The following is a 20,063-nucleotide window of genomic DNA, read 5'->3' as shown; positions in this document are numbered from 1 at the left end:
CCTGTGACTTCAGCCACCCGGTGTCACACAACTGCAACTACTTGTCACCAAAGCACTTACCTGCTAAGCAAGCCTTCATTTTCGGCAACAAGTGAAAGTCACTTGGAGTAAGGTCTAGAATGATTGTAAAGCGGTGATTTTCCCGAATTTTCTGATATAAGCAACCATTGTTGTATACCATGGCCGTACCCAGAAAAAAAATTCGGGGGTGGGGTTGTGATACTAGGCGGGGTCCGGAGGGCCCATTAAAATCTTTTAAAAATTGTCAAATAACTCTTTTCCAGACCATTATGTTTTTATTGACAAAAAGAAGCTTTGATGGGCTTGCCGCTTGGACAATTTCCATACAAAGCCGTTTGTTGTTCTCTGTGGCTTGCTCAAAAAGGTGCTCATGGCATTAAGGCTGTTCCGTACACATTTTTTTATTGGACAGTCTTTCTTAATGTAATTGTTAAGATCATTATAAGAGGGAGAAAAACTGGAATTTCCATGTGGTATAATAAGCGAGTTATGGGTTGTAGAAAGTGCTAAACTCCGTTTTCTTTCCAGATCATAAACGGTTTTGAAATTTCCATTGGAGTTTTTTTTTTAAATACATTAATTCAGTTGTATATCATTGGCTTTGTTCTAATATGCGTTTTCCACGATGTATGCCACAATAAACAAGCTATTACAAAAAAATGTTACTTTTTTATTTATATGAACGATGTGGGGAATAAAATGTTTTAGTTTGGAAAGATACATTTTTTAAAGATACATATTAACAATTATATTGAACAAGATTATCCAATTTAAGAAAAAGTGTACAGAACAGCCTTAAATAAACTATGTATATGAAAGATAACTTTAATATAATTTTCCCTGTTATGTGGTCTGTGGTGAATAGGAAAATAAAAAGATAGACAATACAAATAGACTTACCATCGTTTAATGCACCACAAAATTGTGTACGGTACGTAATGTACTTTTTACTAGAAATTGTTTTGAACTTTGAACTCTTCTTTATTTACCTCTGAAAATAATTAAATAATAGCCTACTTGTGAAATTTAGTTCCTATGTAAATGTAAATTTTTATTTTTTGGAAAATTTCGGTGGGGGAGGGGTTCCAACCCCTGGGTACGGCCTTGCAGTGTATACAGTTTATCTGTCACAAAACTTGATAATCCACTCTTCTCCTCATCATGAACACAGTCATTTTTGAACTGTTTACTACACCATCCTTGGAACAAACTTTCATTTATAAGGTCGTTTCCATAAACTTTGCACAATTGATGATACATCTCAATTTTTGGCTATCAAAAACCGTAATACTGATCTGAGCTCACAACTCGCCAGATTTTCAATTGCAGTAAACCACATTGTTGTACTTGAATGCTTCAACAATGCGCAACACAACTTGCTCCAGATAAAGCTGGAAAGCCACTGAATAGTGAAAACTTGAAAAGTATTTGATTTGGGCGTGCCTAGTGGCCCAGATGGAAACGTTTGATACTTTGTGAATAGACCTCGTACTAAATGAGGGAACAAAAGAATGAATGAGTCGGAAAATTTTTATTTACACACAAAAAAACTTAAAAACCAAAAACAAATAAATAGAAATGTCAATAGGCCTACAGTTTTTAAAACGTTTGTTGAAACTAGGAGTTCTTTACTTTTTAATTGGGCACCTACTACCGTGTGTATACAAGATCCTTTAATGAGCATTGTAGGATGGCCGCTGGCCACTAACGGTAGGACATGCATGATAAACATGTTCATAATGCATGCTCATGTTTTGAAATTGGCAAGAGGCTCCTCATATAAAATGAATGACTCACTGATAACATACAAATTATAATTGTACAAAAAAGTCAAGCTTAAATAGAGCAGCAAAGAAAAAACCAACAAAAATCTAATCTCAAAAAAGTTTGCTCAAAGCCCATTGTTGTGATGTCGCAACAATGTATGACAACAATCTTGCATGTTTATCATGCATGTCCTACCGTTAGTGGCCAGCCTAATACGCAAGTATCAAAAATAAAAAATAAAAACTTTATCTTCAGCGCTCTGGATTTGAGATCCTATAGGTTTCTATATCAAAGATGAGATTTACAACTCTAATAAATTTGTACTGAAATTGTAATATCTTAATGTAATAAATAATGATATCATTTTCAATGGTACTAGAATTGAAACAGCGTTGTCAATGTTCGAAATTTCACCTCGTTATAAGTGTACAGCACCATTTTTGAACAATAATATCGAAATACGGCTGCTCTCATATTCGAGCAATTTCATTTTTTCAAAATGGTTTTTACTCCAAACAGAGTGCAATCAAAAGCATTTTTGGGAGCAAAATTTGTTATTTCTCTTAAATTGATAAATTATTTATTTTATTATTTTATTTAAATGAAATGAATAATATTAAAAAGAATGATATAATTTGGATTATAAGGCTATAATAGATATTATTATAATCAGATGTTTCTCTGCTTCATCTTTCATGCTTTGTTTTTAGCTGTGTTTTTGTCTTGAGTCTTGAGTTAGTTGAGGTTAAATGTTTGATTTTGAGTTGATAAATTGAAAAAGAATTTATTATTTATTAAGTGATGGCATGTAACGTTTTACAATTATCTTTTTACAGAACAAACTGTAGGATTTTATTGAATGTAAGTAATTATCATCTAATAGATTCACTTTCACTTTTAAAACGAATCTAGCTAAAGACCGAGGCTACCGTTACCAAATTCAAGGTTTTGCTTTCAATTCCAAAACCTATTACTATTTTGTTTAAATGCTGAAATTCAATATATAATAATTAAACGTACAGAACATTTATTTGAATGCTTTTTACATTTTTATTAAGAATTCTTGCGTTTAATAGCTTGTTGCAAGGAAATTGCTATTTCATCATATTTATCAATGCATGTTGCTAAAAATAAATTTTTGTTAAAGTTATATAACACTTCCAGAAATTATCTCTAATGATTACAAATTTAGTAATATATATATATTAATAATCTGAATTTGCGTAGCCTACATTTATTTATAATTGAAATTACTCATACATAGATGGTTTTTGTTTTTAATCCATTTCTAGCGCTCTGGTATCAAGCAGTAGCCTAATATATCCGGTTGATTTTTTTTTTATCATCCTTCATATACTATTCCATGGTGACACTTACCGTACCAAACAAATCGTCTGCCTGGTTTTTTATAGACAAAATCTTGCTGCCAGAGAACTAGTTTTTTATTCAACCAGAGTTTTCTAATCTAATAACTAGTTTTCAAGATGAACGTGACTGGGACACATTATTACATGTCACATAGGCAAACATCATATTAGTTTTTTGTCTATTCCCGGCTATACTGTCATCAGTTTTTACTCACACAACACTGAGCAGTGTTCATTATTACCTACCACTAACTGTGTCTCTGATCTTGTGTGACCTAATATAAGTTTATGCTTTATGGGCCAGCATGTGGAAGCGTCAGAAGTGACTTGTCATAATTTAAAAAAACACAAAACAAAAATTACATTAAAGATGTACATTGAAGGACAGTATGTTATAGGACAGTATTACTGCATATTTTGGAATGGCTTCTATGGGTTTGCCTCAAATGTCAATTCTCTGCAATACTCCTTCAATCCATTAAAGCCCCATATCACTTGCCGCATTTACCTCCTGCAATCCTCCCTCACATGGGAACAGAGGGCAGTTTGAAACAAAGTGCTCCATTGTCTGTATCTCGCCACATTCACAGTATGGGTCAGATGTAAAGCCCCACAAGGCAAGAGACAGGGCGCATCTTCCAGTTGATGTCCGGAACCTGTTCAAACAGCACCACTTTGACTGTGGGTCACATGCGATTGTTCTTGGTAATGGAGCACTTGGTTAGAGGTGCTGCTCTCCAGACTGCAAACAAAAATCTTATCTTGAAAACAGATGGCAGATCATTTCTCTGGGAGGAGCAAAGTTACAGGTATCGCCCATCAGACATGGTGTTTCACAAGGCTCTGTTTTGGGTCCCATGCTGTTTTTGATAGCCATAAATTACTTCAACCTAGAAGGGAGGGCTCTAAAATTTGCAGATGATACCACTACAATCTCTTCTGATCAGAATCCAACTGAGGCTCTACTGGTGGCAGAAGTTGTGTTTGGAGAAGCTAGGATGTGGCTGGAAACAAATAAGCTCCAATTGAATCTTGGCAAGACTCAGAGGCTGCTTTGTTCATTGGCACAACATAGCCCTGATCATCAGAGTGTGTCCCTCTTTGGATTTATCATCGATCCTAAGCTTAAATGGAATTGTCACATTGAGGGACTGTGTATGGGTGTAAGAGGCTGGCAAGAGTGACCTATCTACTACGGAAGCTGACACAGCTGGTGAGCAGACCCTACCTGATTGTTGTCTACTATGCCCTTTTCCAAAGTGTCCTGGGCTATGGGCTGCAGCTTTGGGGTCTTGCATCTGACTGTCAAAAAGTTTTCATAATGCAGAAAAGAGCTGTCCGCATCATTACCTCCAGTAGCTACCTTCAACACTGCACACCGCTCTTCAAGTCTACTGTAATATGACTATATTTAGTTATGATATATATTCAAGTGCCCAGCATGTCAAGGTAAATTTCTCAAGTGCAACTTGAGAAGAGACTTACATAGTCATAGCACTCTGAATGGTTGCATGATTGACATGCCTTATTGCCGACTGAGTAGGACAAGAGACACGTTTCCTACTGTGGCTCTAAAGATATTCAACAATGTGCCTAGACAGTGAACAGCCTTGACTAACCAGGCATTCAAGGCTAAGTTAAAGTGTTGGCTTAAAGAAAACCCTTTCTATGGGTTACATGAGTTCTTCGAAGACACAGTAACCATGCCATCTTGATAACTCGAGTTTATAGTCATGACTAGCTTCAAGAAATGTTAATTCTTATTATTTTTTGACTCAACCTCTCTGGCTCCGCTGGTCTTGGTGAAGTATAAGTGTATAAACTTGTAAACTTAGGAGTGTTATGTGAGTTTCAAAGAGAATCCAACTCCAAATAGTCAATATGTACACAGCATCTACATGTATATGTGAATTGGGAACAGGATACACTTCCAAGTATGACACATTTCAATTCAATGTATACTGATTATATATGTCATGCAACTCTGACGGCAAGTTTGTGGCTAAATGGGCATCACTATGAGACTCTTCCCCTGTTATGATACTAAGAAAGAGGTAGCTTCTACTTCTACTCTGCTTGATGAGGAAGACAAACAGAGATGCAAACAACCTATTCCTATCAACAGGCCAACTCAATCTCAAGCGCTTTCTTCGGTCACAACAATTTATCTCACAATACCAGTAGTAAAAAGCATTCATATATTTATTTATTTATTTATTCATATGCAAATATAGCGTTGATAAAACTTGAAAAAAGCAAGTTGGAAGACAAACAAAAATCTTATATAAATAAGCCACATTAATTTCAATGTACCTAGCTAAATACAGTCTCAGGATATGAACAGACCGGTCAGGTCGATAATTAGCCTTCAGTGTATGTTGCGATCGATCTTCATGTAACAAAAACATTATTATGAACAGTACGTTTACGTCTCGATTTCCGCTCACCAGAATGACATTCGAATGTTTTTATCGTAAACATATGATTATTGGTATCGATCGAAACCGAAATCTTCATCACGGCTTACTTGTTCTGTTCGCACCTTGAGGGGACGTGAGACAGAGAGCGGTCGGGCGTTCCATATATTTTATAATACCTCATCACTAAGTCTAACTGACAGCACAAACTACCGACGGTCACAACTCTAGCGGGCAGGAGTTTTTGAACAAAGAATGCAAGTACGCCAGTATAATAATAAACTTCAATTTTATTATTACGAAAGAGAGATTTATTAATTGATTTATTTAGAGAGAGATAGAGAGATTTGATACTGAATCTACAGATATTATTATTATTTTGTCATGTGAAACTGTATATATGAGCATAGCTCTAAAAGTGTATAACACGTCAATTAAATAATATTAAACTACATCTAGTTTTCCCAGCCCTGAGGTCACAGCAATTTCAAAAAAAATCTTAATACTGAAATCACTCCATCCACGCAAGTTGCGCGTATCTTGTCATGGCCCAAGACAAGCCCAACAAAGCCGCGGAGACCAGGGCGTGTTGCTAGATTTACAATTTTCACATTTATCCAGCAAAACGCCCGGATAGAGCATTTTCTTCAAATTTAAATCTATAATGAGTAATCTCATTCCCGCTGTAACCCCCGACTGAGATGACCCCCGACTAGTATTTCTGAAAGATATATATTATCTTCAACTAATAAAGGGCTCGAAACTGAAATATTTAAGGTGAGGAGAATCTCAACCAGTCACAGATTAGTAGCTAATAAAAAATAATGTTATCTGAGTCGGTATGATACTAATTGACCTAATCATGATAAAGAGCAGAATATAGTAGTCTCATTAACTTGGTTTTATTGAATTATTGTTGACTTGTTGACAGTGGAAAATTAATTAGGAAATAAGTTGTTGCATTCTCTTATTGAATATGGACAAGCTTCAATCAGTGTATCTTTTAAGGCTGCTATAAATCCTCGATAATTATTTATATTTTCCAAAGAACCTGGTAGAGAATTGTAAACTTGAAGCCCTACATAATGTGGTCCCCCCTCCAGTAATGTGAGCCTATTTATTGGGTATTGCAGAGTGTTGTACCCATGGGAAAGGCTGTTATTTATTTATTTATTTATACATTGAAACATACACTATCATTCTCAATTATGAATGATTGGGAAAGGAACAACAGACTTAAAGCCCAAAACTGTCCCTTCCCTAAATTTACATAGAAATTTTTATTCATGAATCTTTGTTAGTCCAGGCAATGAATGCTCAAAAAAGGATATAGAGGGAAAAGTTGGGAAGATAATTTTTGACCCCGCAGTACTGTTTAGGGTAGTAAGGAGGTAAACATATCAAAAGTCCCCACCCCTACCCACTGTGATAAGGGGATGAGGGTGGTTTAAAGGTACAATTTTTTGTTTCTCGCATAAAACTAAAAAACTATGGAAATTTCAGCCCCTACTTTGAATAGGGAATAGGGTTTTCCTTATGGAAAACTTTGAATTGTGTAATAATACATAATTTCAAAGATAATTCAATGCTCTACAAACCAACAAAGATAATTCAATGCTCTACAATTTATGATGCATTGTTGAAGAGTTATAAGCCCTGAAAGAGCAAAACATTGGATAAAAACCTGTTATTTTAACAATTACACACCTTCAAGAGCGAATATCTCGGGAACTGTTGGAAATATCACAAAATTCCACTAAACAAAAAGTGTAGAGAATTTATCAAGCTTCATTTTTGAATAGTTATGTCGGTTGAACGCATTGTTCTTAAGATATGAGCGTGGAAGCAAAACGCTGAAAAATGCAACTTTTAAGCCACCCTCATCCCCTTAGCACATGTATTGGGAATGGGGACTTTTGATATGTTCTCTTCCTAACTAGTCTCAACAAAGCTGCAGAGTGCAAAATTTTGTTTAAAACATTACCTCCAAATTCCTTTGTCAATTGGTCTATTGTTGAAAAAATGGAGATCTCACACTCAACACTAAAGCTGCTGCAAAAGGAGTAGGGAAATTCGTAAAAGTGTGAAATTATACATCAGATTGAAGATAATTTAATGCTCTAAAAGCTCATAATTAGCATGGATTTTTCTCATCGATTTTTAAAAAGTTATAAGAGCAAAAATAGAAAAAATTTGGTGTGGTACACTCACACAACTTTCCTTGCTCATTGAATTGTAAGCCTCATTCTTGAACGAGAATAATTTAGGGTAATAGCACAATGACGATTGGCGGCAACATATTTGAAACTACGTCCAGACTACTGTATATGTGTATATATAATTGTTTTCAGAGTACTTTTTCCTTTGTGTAAATTGTGAAATTCGATGATTTTTTGAAAGTCGTCAAATATGGAATATCTCGACTATGTGTTCTTTTTATAAACTGCTCTACTTACCTACCTCATGCACGAGGAGTTTACAAAGTCCAAATTCTCAAGGATGGGGTGGACCCCCCATTAGTTTCCCAGGAAAAAGATTCATGCCAGTTGATAGAGCTGATAAATAAGTATAGAGGGTATGAATTTGAAATAAATCGGTCAAGTCATTTTTGAGAAAATCGTGAAAAACATGGTTTTTTAGTAACTATCCGCCATTTTTCTCAAGAATATTACGGAGCTCCTGCAATTTTCTCAGAAATGAGACTCATGTCAGTTGATAGGGCTTATAAATAGCTATCCATGGTAAAAATTTGAAGAAAATCGTGAAAAACATGGTTTTTTTTAGTAATTATCCGTAATTTTTTCCGCCATCTTGAATTGAATTTTATTGAATTTCTTTTTGTCGGGTCCTCATGGTATAAGGACCTTAAGTTTAAAATTTCAAGTCAATCGGTTAATTAGAAATGGAGTTATCGTGTTCACAGACATACACACATACACACACAAAGACCAACACCCAAAAATCATGTTTTTGGACTCAGGGGACCTTGAAACGTATAGAAAACTTGAAATTGGGGTACCTTATTTTTTTTTGGAAAGCAATACTTTCCTTAGCTATGGTAGTAGGGCAAGGAAAGTAAAAAATTGGAGGTAAATGTGTTTTTTCAAAAATGTCACACCTTCAAGAGCGGATATCTCGAAAACTAGAGGAGATATAGAAAAGTTTTGGGATGAATATTGTAGGAAATTATGTAAGCTTTAATTTGTTATATGACAGTCAAGTCCTTAGGATGCATAGTTTTTGAGTTTTATGCGAGAAACCAAAAAAATGTACCTTCAAACCACCCTCATCTCCTTAGCACAGGGGGTAGAGGTGGGGACTTTTGATATTTTTACCTCCTTACTACCCTAAACAGAACTGCGGGGTCAAAAATTGTCTTCCCAACTTTTCCCTCTATAACCTTCCTTGACTGGACTATGTCTGTTTTTGAAAACAAAGGAGGCGATCTCAGAAAAATACAGAGCTGGTACAGTAAGGAGTTCTATTCGTTTAAAAATTGACCTACACGACACTCTAGAATCAACTCCTTCAATCAACCTGATAGCCTTCTTTTGCTTGCGAAAAGCTCTCTATACATTTGTTTCACTCCATTCCCAAAACATAATACTGTAGCGAATTGTGACAAAAAATGACCAGTGATGCCTTGGAAGTTGCCACTCTTGCAATTGTTTTTAAGGCAAACAGGGATCGAGATAGCTTTACATCAAGTGCTTTCAAATGGCCATCCCACTTAACATTTATTTCTCTGCACTCTGCAGCTCCACTCCAAGAAACCGGACCAAATCCGAAGAGTGACATTCCTCTCCCGCATCAGAATATAATGTCTTCACAAAGTTTCCAATACCTTCAACTGTAGCAAATTAAAAAAAAATATTTTTGTCCAATTCAATTCGAGATAGTTACAGCTGAACCAGTAACTCAATTGATTAAGTAAGTACCCGGACCCCCCTCTCTTGAACTTCAATATCATACTTGCCTTTTATGAGCACTGTAGTGTCATCCGCGTACAGAATCAGATCAGAGTCAATGTTGTCTGGCAGGTCATTAATAAAAATATTAAAAAGAACTGAACCCAGAATTGAACCCTGAGGGACACCACACAAGGTTCTCTTCCACTCAGATGTCACCCCAAAGCCATTATTTCCTTCCCTAAGTCTAACCGCCTGAAATCTATCTGATAGATATGACCTGAAGAAATTCGCAGATTTGCCATTAAACCCATAAAACTCTAACTTTTTTACCAAAAGCTCATGGTCAACCATGTCAAATCGCAGAAGAGACCAAGAGCACTCTGAGATCTATCCAGAGCTTGTAACACTTCAGTTACCATCTCAAAAATTGCAGATTTAGTTGATCGGCTCTTACGGAAACCAAACTTCTTTTTGTGAAGTATAGAATGACTCTCCAAGAATCCGACAACCTGATCAAAGATACTACCTCTCTGTACCTTACTATCCTTACTTTACTATCTTGTTCCCCTTTAATTGAGAAATCCTTGAACTAGAACGCGTGTATTTGACCGGCGCTTGTGTTCTCTCAGAAATTCATAGATGGAACTTGGAACGCCTGGCCACTCTCTGTCTGGGCGTAGACTATTAAAGAGTGCAGTAATTCGATCTTTACGATTTTTCTTCGTAAACTAACTCACATAATAGAAACAAAATTACTCCAAGAATAGTATCTGCTAACATCTATTTTATTTATATTGCGTTGAAGACTTCTGTAATAAATTGTAATTTTTGGAAAATATAATCTTAATATGATCTGTTGCAGGCTAAACCTTTGCTGTGCTCTTCATTACCGGTACACCATCAAAATGCAGCGTTCAATATAATTGACCTAAACTCAATATTATCTCATGGAGGGACGGCAAATTGTCATATGCCACTGCAAAATGTCCAGTCATGCCGAAGTATCACCACAAAGCCTGTATCATTTTTGAAAGATATTGTGGGCAGTTACAAATTTAAATCAGCTTTGAAAAAAGTTGGCATTTTGAACTTCAAGAAATCGGTATGTATTGCTTTGTTATAAAAATCAGTTCAGCTTTATCAATAAACACATAATCACATTCTCGCAGAAATATCTCACGGCTCTTTCAAAATAAAGCATAGTTTGGCTTTTGTTACTGCCATATTTAATTGCTCATCCTAAATTCATGTTCATTTCCATTCATCCAATTACCGTCCAAGAAAGAGATTTTTGGTTTTGTCCAGAGACTTGAGTCATGTAAATCGACCTTTCCAATTTTCGCTCATAGCTCTGAATTCATGTGTTTTGTCCATGCATGTCTCCACTAAATCTTTTTTAATTTATTTCTAAACTCCTTGCACGTGTTGAATTCCTTGAGTTCCTTGTGTAGGCAATACATTGTACCAGAGAAAACTCCTATAATTCTGTGATTGTATAATTTACAATTGTGATCCTATAATTTTGTAATTCTGTGATTGTACCTATAACCTTATACCAGAGCTGTTAGAATTGCAAAATAAAAGCATAATTTTCTAAAATCGTCATTAATTTGTCATTTATTTTTGAACAATTTGATACTATTTTCATAGGTTGAGAGTAGAACGAGATTCATGCATCTTGCTCTCTCTTCAACTTCACAATCTTACTCTGATTCAAGGTCTCTAAACAAAATGTTGTTGAAAGCCAAGCACAATTCATATACATATATTATACTGTATCAATTATTCATATTCAATTATTATACTGTATGTGTTTAATAGTACAATCAATTTGGATTTCATTAATGCATGGTAGTACTCAATAGTAATTGATTACATTACAGTGCAATTCTGCAATATTATTGCAAAAATATTCTCCAAACTTGTGAGGAATATAAGATTGAAAATTGGGAAAAATAGAAAATTCTTATTCGAAGCGTCTTTATCTTAGTGTAACCTAGGAATATAGTGTATATAGGAATATGCTGTTTGAAGTGAATAAACTGTCTACTTAACAGATTTCCTCTAAATAATGAAATTTTCAACAAATTATTAAATCTTTTTTTTCAGAGTTTGAAGAGAAAAGGCTACAATATTTATGAACAAATTGCAGACAATATTGATTATAAATCATTTTTCACCAGTAAGTATACGTTCAGGATTATTTACATATTTTCAAAGTCCATTTTATCAAAATTGATCGCTTGTTTTCGTAAGAGTAAATAATTTTTATTGATCAATTCTATTACTAAAATACGTTTTTTATTATAATATTATAATTTGAGGAAATATCAATCTAAAACCAATTCTTTAAAATATATTCTATCTGCACTTTATTTTCTGTATTTTTTCCTGTATTTATTTTATGTTATTATTTTCAAGTATTTTTCTGTATTTTCCGTATTATTCATTCTTTGAATGTGTGCTATGAGGATAATTATCCTAATAATTGAATAATTATCCTTGATAATTGATGATAACTGCTTATTATTATTTTCTAATTAATTGTGATTGATTTAATTTAATTTAGAAGTATTTTTTTCTAATTTGAAAATGATTTTTTTGTGTTTTGAATTATAAATTGAGTGTTTAATTGATGAATGTTACGTGACACATAACCTAGCTACATTATTTGGACTGTTGTATAAATTAGAATTGGAACCGTTTTGGGCTTATAAGCCTGTGGTACTTTTCTGTAAGTTGTGTAATTCTGAATGATTAAATAAATAAATAAATAATTATCGAATAATTACTATACAATATCCGATATTTGATTGTGCTCTAGACTATGTTACTTTTTAGAGAATAAGTAAATGAATTCAATAAATCGTACTCTTACCTTGATACTAGGCTTAAATTTTATTATCATATTGCTGATCTCCATCAGCGCTTACCTACCTTATGACTCTCCCTGCACAATGATGATTTCTAGATGTTGATTTATTTGTAACATTTAAATTTCAACAGAATACAACATGCCAGACACCTTCCACTCGTGGTTTGTTGTTATGGAACTCCATATGTGGATGATCATCGTGCGTTTGATGTCTGAAGAGGAAGAAGGCAGATATCTCAGGAACTGTGTCATTGAAGCGCTTTGGGAAGACATTCGAGAAAAGGCAGGATTGCTTGGGGTATGTTGACTTCTTTCAATTTTTTCAACCATTCCAGTAAGCTTATTATTTAAACTTCTAACTCGTACTAATAGGACTTATCTTAGCGAGCTGGCGTGTTCTGGTTGTTGGATAGCAACTGGAGTCTGAATGGCAACTGCAGAATAGTGGAATTATTGGTAACTAACCAAGTTAGTTAGGACTCTCACTCTCCATTTCTAATTGGTTTTGTAAGTTATTACAAATATCACTATCTGTTTGTTCAACGGTGACTTATAATTCATAATTGCCTTTTAATTTGAATGCTTCGTCTAGAGTGGGCGTGTCTTGTTAGTCGTGACAGAGCTTAACCTTGATATGAGTCTTCTAAAGGCCAGTCATATGGCTTTATTCACACTATATACACACTATCACCATAGACATATCTACTATCACCACATATCTATCACACTATCACCATACACATATCTACCATATTCACACTATCTGTTTGTTCAACGGTGACTTATAATTCATAATTGCCTTTTAATTTTAATTCTTCTTCTAGAGTGGGCGTGTCTTGTTTCAGTCGTGACAGAGCTTAACCTTGATAGGAGTCTAACTAAAGGCCAGTCATATGGCTTTATTCACACTATACAAGTGTATATTCACTTGTATACTCTGCTATACGATCTGCTCTTTCGTTACTTTACTAGAGATAAATGGTTAAACAAGCGAAACTAATTTTTTAAAATGTTTTAATAAATTATCAGACTGTGAAAGTAGTTTTAATTCAATATTGAACCTTCCCCAAGGGACTTCCCAACAACAACAAAAAAAAACCATGAAAGTTTAGGCTACTTTAATTATTCATATGGTGTCAGAACAAATAATTTCTCTAGTAAATTGACTATAACTAAAAATTGAATGAACAAAATCGGTTCTCAAGGTATTGTTTGTTGTTGCTCTGAAAGTTATCAGTACATCATCTAATATTATGTTTTCTTTGTTTAAAATTGAACAGGATGAAAACACCAGCACTGCTCGTGAACATATGAAATATCTGTCTGAGGAATTTCAAGCGGCTCTGCTTGGTTATGACGAAGGTCTCCTTGGTGATGACATAGTATTAGCAGCTGCATTATGGAGGAGGTTCCTCTCAAGAGATTGCAACGAGCCAGAACTTGTTGAGGATCTGGTCAGATATGTGAGGAGAGAGGTGAGTTTCAACTCCTTTGATATGGCTTTGTATGTTCACAAAATTATAATTATTGTGTTATTGTAAAAATAATCGATTTTCATGATTTCTTGGTTTGTGTATTGACTGCATCATTATAAATTGAAACAAATTGTGTTTAGCCTACTCCAACGCAAAAGCCTACTTCAACGATAAATGTTCATGATGATTTGGATCTCCAAAACTCATGAATGACATTCATTACCTCCAAACCTGAAAATAGTATTTGTGATGAACGGTATTATGAAAAGAAAAATACGTAATCAAGCTTCCATTTTGTATCTTGTGTTGGAAAAGTTGCAGGAGGTTCTTATTTATTTATATTCAATCAGCCTCCATCTAATTATATTCTATTTGAACGTTTTCGATTTAATTTCAAACGCCAATTACTTGTCATTTTTGTCAAAATGTAAATAAACAACATCTCTGGATTGATAACTTGGGTCAGGGGTCCCGGTTTTGAACTTCGGTATGATCAAAATTTTCTGGTCTTCACTATATTTTGGAAGGACACGTTATGTCGTCAAAACTGGGTACAAAAACATTTTTTGGATTTGAAAATTTACTTTGAAGGTCGTGAACTCATTAATGGCGACATGAATTATTATTCATACGATATAATACTGTATTAATTAATGCTCAAGTGATAATACTTGAAAATTTTGTACACTAGTCGACAAACTTACGAAAAGAATAGACCTACTTTAAAGTTGATAGTAATTTACAATATGAGTTATATATATGATACTATAATATGAGTTAATATAAGTTGACAATGTCTCTGAATACCTCGCTTTTGAAAACTTCTTTACCAACCCTATACATTAATTAATGAGCAGGAAAACATTGAAATTGATTACATGATGACATTTTAAAAAAATCATGATATAGATGATAGTTTGTCAATATTACATCTGAATAACTATTCTTGTTATTTATTTTTCAGGTTAAAATCCTGGATACATTAACAAGAGAAGAGATTTTTGAAGCTGATCACAAATATCTATTCGAACCAATAGACAAAATATCGTCGCTTAAAAGTATAAGAAATTAAGCTTAGAAGATTATATGTGATAATCAAAATAGGTCATGGTTGTATATACATGTAGAAATTCATCTCAATATCCTTTAGTGCATTATAGCTTGTTGATCTGTAAATTAACGCTTTTATAATAAAATTGAATCTACGATTTATGCATTTTTTCAAAAGTTGAATGCTAACCCTCCAAATACGAGTAGTTAGAAAAGTATTTAGAATAATTAGACGTGGTAAATACTTGTATGTAACTGCTCAGTTATAAAATGTTGTGTAATTCCAGCTACACTATTTCAAAATTATGTTATCCTGCAATCGGTCAATTAAATCCAATGTAGATAATATCAATTTAATTGAACAAATTAATATCAAAGTACAGTAATTGATTAATCACTCCCACAATAATTATGAATATTTTTCCTCTATTTTCCTTCTCTTCAAATTTAAATACTTATTAGATAGCCTATACAAGGAGATCAGAATTATTGTAATAAGCTCTGCATATTAAAAAACAAATGCCCATAATTGATTCTTAAAAAGTATTAAAACATTCTTCAAAAATGTTCGTTCAAATTGTTGTATTACATTTGAGACGTTGTGGTCTGAGATTATGTCTCAGCCATTTCAACAACGTCAAGTTTTCTTGATATTTTGATTATTCTTCATGAATTGAAAAGTAGAATGAACACGAACTACAGAGGTTTAATAGATCAACATTTTATGTTTCAGTTTAAAATAAAATCAAACATTTTGACCATTTTTTGTAGAAAATGATTTTTATTGCCTGCTGGATTTCTTTCTGCTGGAAATAAAGAAACAATCTACTATTGACATTATTGAAGTGGTTATTGTTGACACCTCATCAAGATATAATTTTAAATGTGATAATTTGTTTTCTACAAGTAGGGATTGAAATTATCCATCTTTATCAAGATAATCCATCAAAAGAATATGACTGTTCAAGACAAATTTGATTTGTTCCCATACACTTTGGATTGAAGCGAAAAATGCGGAGAAGCAAGCTTGTAAAAATCATAAAGTAATGAAATGGGAGTTTCTAATTTCCATTGGGAACAAATAAATGTGTGATATGCAACTTATAAGTGAAAATATTTCGCCCATTAGGCGAGGTTTTCAATGCTGTACAATACGCGATGCGACATCCCAAACGATAGGCAGCCTAATCTTGACAGATAATAATCCTTTCTAGTGCAATTGGTTTAATGTGATTCAAGCAAGTACTCAGTTACGAATTCTGAATAGGCTACTTACCCTGTTGCTCATAGGCCTATATCACATCGTGTATTGTATCGCACTTGGAAGAACAGTGTCTTACTTATTGTCTGGAGATTATAAAATACATAATAATTTCATAAGTGTGATACTTTTACTTCGAGTTTTTAATTATAATTATAATTTGAATAACTTGAAAGGAATTTTATATTGAATCTAATTTTTTCCATTCCATTGCTATTTCATTATTCCAATAAGAATTTAAATTGCTTGGAAGAGATATTGTATTGATATCAAGGTATTGTATTATGTATATATATATTGATATTGACAATTATGTATTGATATTGATGATATCAAGGAGTATTTTGTAATCTGAACAGTTTGTGTGGTCAATAGTCCAGAGATACCGGTATCAATCAAGTAAACTCTCAGTATCCTTGTTGATTACGGTAATTTCATTTGGTGCGCCATGGATACTGATGAATCAAATTTACTAAGCAAAGCCCGTGTACTCCATATTAGATATATTTATCTTTATTATGGAATTTGATAATTTCATAGAAAAGCTCGGTTATTTTCCACTAATTATTGCAATTTAAAACCTCAAATAGCTTGGTATAATTCACTTTAGCAAAAACATTTATAATAGGCTGCCGCTGTTTGTTTTCCTTTTATTATACTTGGAAACTGGGTGCACTTCCTTTCGAGACTTCTCTTCATTCATTATAACACCTCTTTCAAATCTTTTTAGCATCTCATTTCTCAATTTTCCCCAGAATTGCACACGAAATAATCATTTTGTGGTTTTGATAAGCCTGGTCAAAAGTGATCAATAGAAAGCTGGAGACTAGGGTATAAGTTGTTTAAATTTCCAAAACTAACTTTTTCTAGTGTAATTTTGCATTTTCAATGCGTACTTCCAGCTTTCTTCAAGAACGAATACCGGTAATGAAGCTGAATTCCGATAGACAAACTTGAGTGAGTTGATGGATGGATGTGGTGGTTTCACAGCTTTTTATGAACGACTTGGACAAAAATTTCAAATTAGTCACACAGATTCAGCCGAGAATTTGAATGTTAGTTGAAGCAGCTTTGAAATTTCAAAGCGTCCTAATTTTCTGAGGTTTTTGAGAACTTATTAAAATATAGTAATAGTAAAAATTTAGTAATTGAAATATAGAACCTAGATATAAATGATAAATGTACAGAGAGACCCATGAAAAGTGAATTACAAAAAGAGATTACAGAGAAAAGTAAGCTCCATGATGGGTAACCTCACATGATTCATAAGTCATCCCGGAATCTCTGATCAAACTGATGTTAATCAGGTGCTAATAATATAACGTGAATTGATGAATAAACCATCTTGCAGTAGGACTACTGTAGTTTATGAAAGTACAATCTTTAATTTTACAACTAATGTTTTATTTTACCTCTTTTAATCTTTTGTAACATTTAAAATCACGTTTTCTGTATTTTCTTCTATAAGTTTAACGATAAATTGCTGCCTCTAGACTAATAGCAGGACCTCCTACCGGTATATAGGAAGTCCTGCTAATAGCAACTTCCCTAAAAATAAATACGGTACCTAAATAAAAAACATTTCTCTGTATTAACGTTTTTTATTTTTGTGAAGACTGGTTTCTCAAAGCGCACTCAAGGAGAACTTCATATGAGCGTCCTGACTCAAGGTAATTATTCTTTAACTAACTTTGGGAAGCAATTATTTTTTAACTGTTGAGTATTATATTATGATGTTTCAAGCAATTTAGGAATCAATTTAGGGGTTTGAAGTAAATTATACCCAATTAAACAAGAAATAATAATTTCTCTGATTGCCAATGAATTGCAACTAGAGGAGTTTATTGACTAAACATATATATATAATCATAATTATATATATATATATATTATATATATATATATATATTATATATATATATATGTATAATAACAATATTCTATTGATGTAGTGGGGTATCATAATTAAAACTAGATTATTATTATTAGGAACTTTTGAAACTTATTATTAGAAACTAATATTATTAATTTTTAATTTATATTATATAATTATTATAATATACATACAGAAGTTCCTAATAATAATCTAGTTTTAATTATGATACCCCACTATACCAATAGAATAATGATAATTTACCGTATACTATGATACTTATGTATTTACTATAATATATATTTTTATATATTTTTCTAACAAGCGAAGACGGTCACTCTTCATTCAAACAATTTTGACTTATCAAAACGAAGTGTTGCGCATAGAAACCGTCTGAATTGCGCTACTGGTCACAGCCTTCCTGATTGACTGTGTCTACTGTCACTGCCGGGAAATCGGAAATTTTAGTGTCTGTCGTCTGTCTGTTTTCAATGTTTTGCTACAGAAATTTTGAGACATTTTATTTCTTTTATTAATTTTTAAATTTCTTTGATTGAAGTTAAAATTAAAAAAAAAACTATGATATTTTTTTAAATAGGTTAAAATATAAGAATAATCGCTTCCAGAGATAAGTTTAGTGTATGGAAGCTTGGTTAGAAAAAAAGAAATTGAGAAAGTTGTAAGTACAGTATTTTAATATTTCAAAATTCCAGTAATAAGCTTTTGTTGTAATAAGGAATAATAATATTTTTTTATTATTTGTAAAAATTTATTACCATTTACTTGCACAGCTTGTAGGTTTAAAAATCATCTAATTCTATAATAAACCTTTTAGAGCTACACACTTTATTAAATTTTGATAATATTATTAATATTGGTTAAGTTAGTCCTAATTCATTTCTTTGACAAATTTATTTCTTTAATAATGTAAAAATAAAAAAGTCAAAGTACCCTTTTCTCAATTCTATTTTATTTCTCACATGTTTTAACTTAAGATATAATGTAATTTTCTCATTCACTTGAAAATGACATAACTCAAAACTTGTGGGAATAAAAGTTGAAGGAATAATACTTTGATTTTTACATACATTGGCCTACAAGTAGCCTTTACCAAGAAAATTATTCCGCTTGAATAGGTAATTCTTCTAATGTTTCTTTTACTCGTCCCCTTTTGCTATCAATATTTGAGCCTATCCAATGTTTGGCCACTTTTCTTATCTGTTTTTTACCAACATTTTCATGTTTTATCAAACCAACATCAGTAGTTTATTTACTCTTTTTAATTAATCCGATTTATTTATACATCCTATGATATACGACTCATATACATGATCAAAAAAGGACCAGGCATAGCCTAAAATTTTGATAGAAATGAAATTTTTTATTCAGGTTATGAAAATGAATACCGTATTCATCAAGTTTATCGTATCACATTTCAGTCATAATAATTTGGTATAGGTATTTAACCATTTTTTATAGGAATTAAAGGAAATTTGTGTGGCTTTTGTTGGTGGGGAGTCCCTTGCGAGAAGGTGCCACATTGCCTGAATATATAATTTAAGTCGTCAATGGGCCTTACGACTGTTATACTTCAGCCGGGACCGACAGTTGCGTGCCCAACCCATCACACGAGAGTGACCTGGTTAAGAAACATTTGGTAATGAGAGGGTTTGAACCCGGGATCTATAGGCTGCTACGCAAGCACTCTATCCTCTAGACAACGGATCACTCCTCATTTATAGATTTGATTTTCTATTAGTCTTGCGTGTCAGACTTTGATAAAAGATATACCTATGACCTATTTCATGAAAAATATATATTTGATTTAGGATGGATTTAATCAGATTTTGATTTCAAATAGGTAGCCCCATACGACTATGTAATTAGGGTTATTAAAATTAGTTTATGAAGGCCATTTTGGGTCTTTAGGCCCCAACTATACGGGCATCTGACGCACTGAATTTATTTTGCTCTCGTCTTCGTAATGAATAGGTAAACTATACGAGCAAAATAGACGTTTCTCATTAGATACTATACATCCTGCTA

The 20,063-nt window shown here is 33.1% G+C and overlaps 1 protein-coding gene across 1 annotated transcript; it reads left to right on the top strand.

Moving 5' to 3' along the window:
• The first annotated feature begins 2,444 nt into the window (after nt 1-2,444).
• LOC111051517 (ubiquinol-cytochrome-c reductase complex assembly factor 1) lies at nt 2,445-15,718 on the top strand. Its single transcript, XM_039432626.1, has 6 exons — nt 2,445-2,649; nt 10,346-10,585; nt 11,593-11,665; nt 12,490-12,656; nt 13,639-13,833; nt 14,798-15,718. Exons 1-6 carry the CDS (start codon nt 2,590-2,592, stop codon nt 14,903-14,905), a joined length of 843 nt encoding a protein of 280 aa, XP_039288560.1. The 5' UTR covers nt 2,445-2,589; the 3' UTR covers nt 14,906-15,718.
• Nucleotides 15,719-20,063: the final 4,345 nt, after the last annotated feature.

This window comes from Nilaparvata lugens, chromosome 1 (assembly GCF_014356525.2).
Source record: "Nilaparvata lugens isolate BPH chromosome 1, ASM1435652v1, whole genome shotgun sequence".
In the NCBI taxonomy this organism is placed as follows: Eukaryota; Metazoa; Arthropoda; class Insecta; order Hemiptera; family Delphacidae; genus Nilaparvata; species Nilaparvata lugens.
Note: the sequence above shows the minus strand (reverse complement) of the source record. Positions and strands in the feature narration are given on the sequence as shown.

Bases quoted from the DNA above. Each gene is read 5' to 3' on its own strand.
- LOC111051517 (XM_039432626.1), top strand. From the start codon at position 2,590: ATGGCATGTAACGTTTTACAATTATCTTTTTACAGAACAAACTGTAGG. The intron at 2,650-10,345 runs GTAAGTAATTAT...GATCTGTTGCAG, and splicing joins ACTGTAGGATTTTATTGAAT to GCTAAACCTTTGCTGTGCTC. The intron at 13,834-14,797 runs GTGAGTTTCAAC...TTTATTTTTCAG, and splicing joins TCAGATATGTGAGGAGAGAG to GTTAAAATCCTGGATACATT.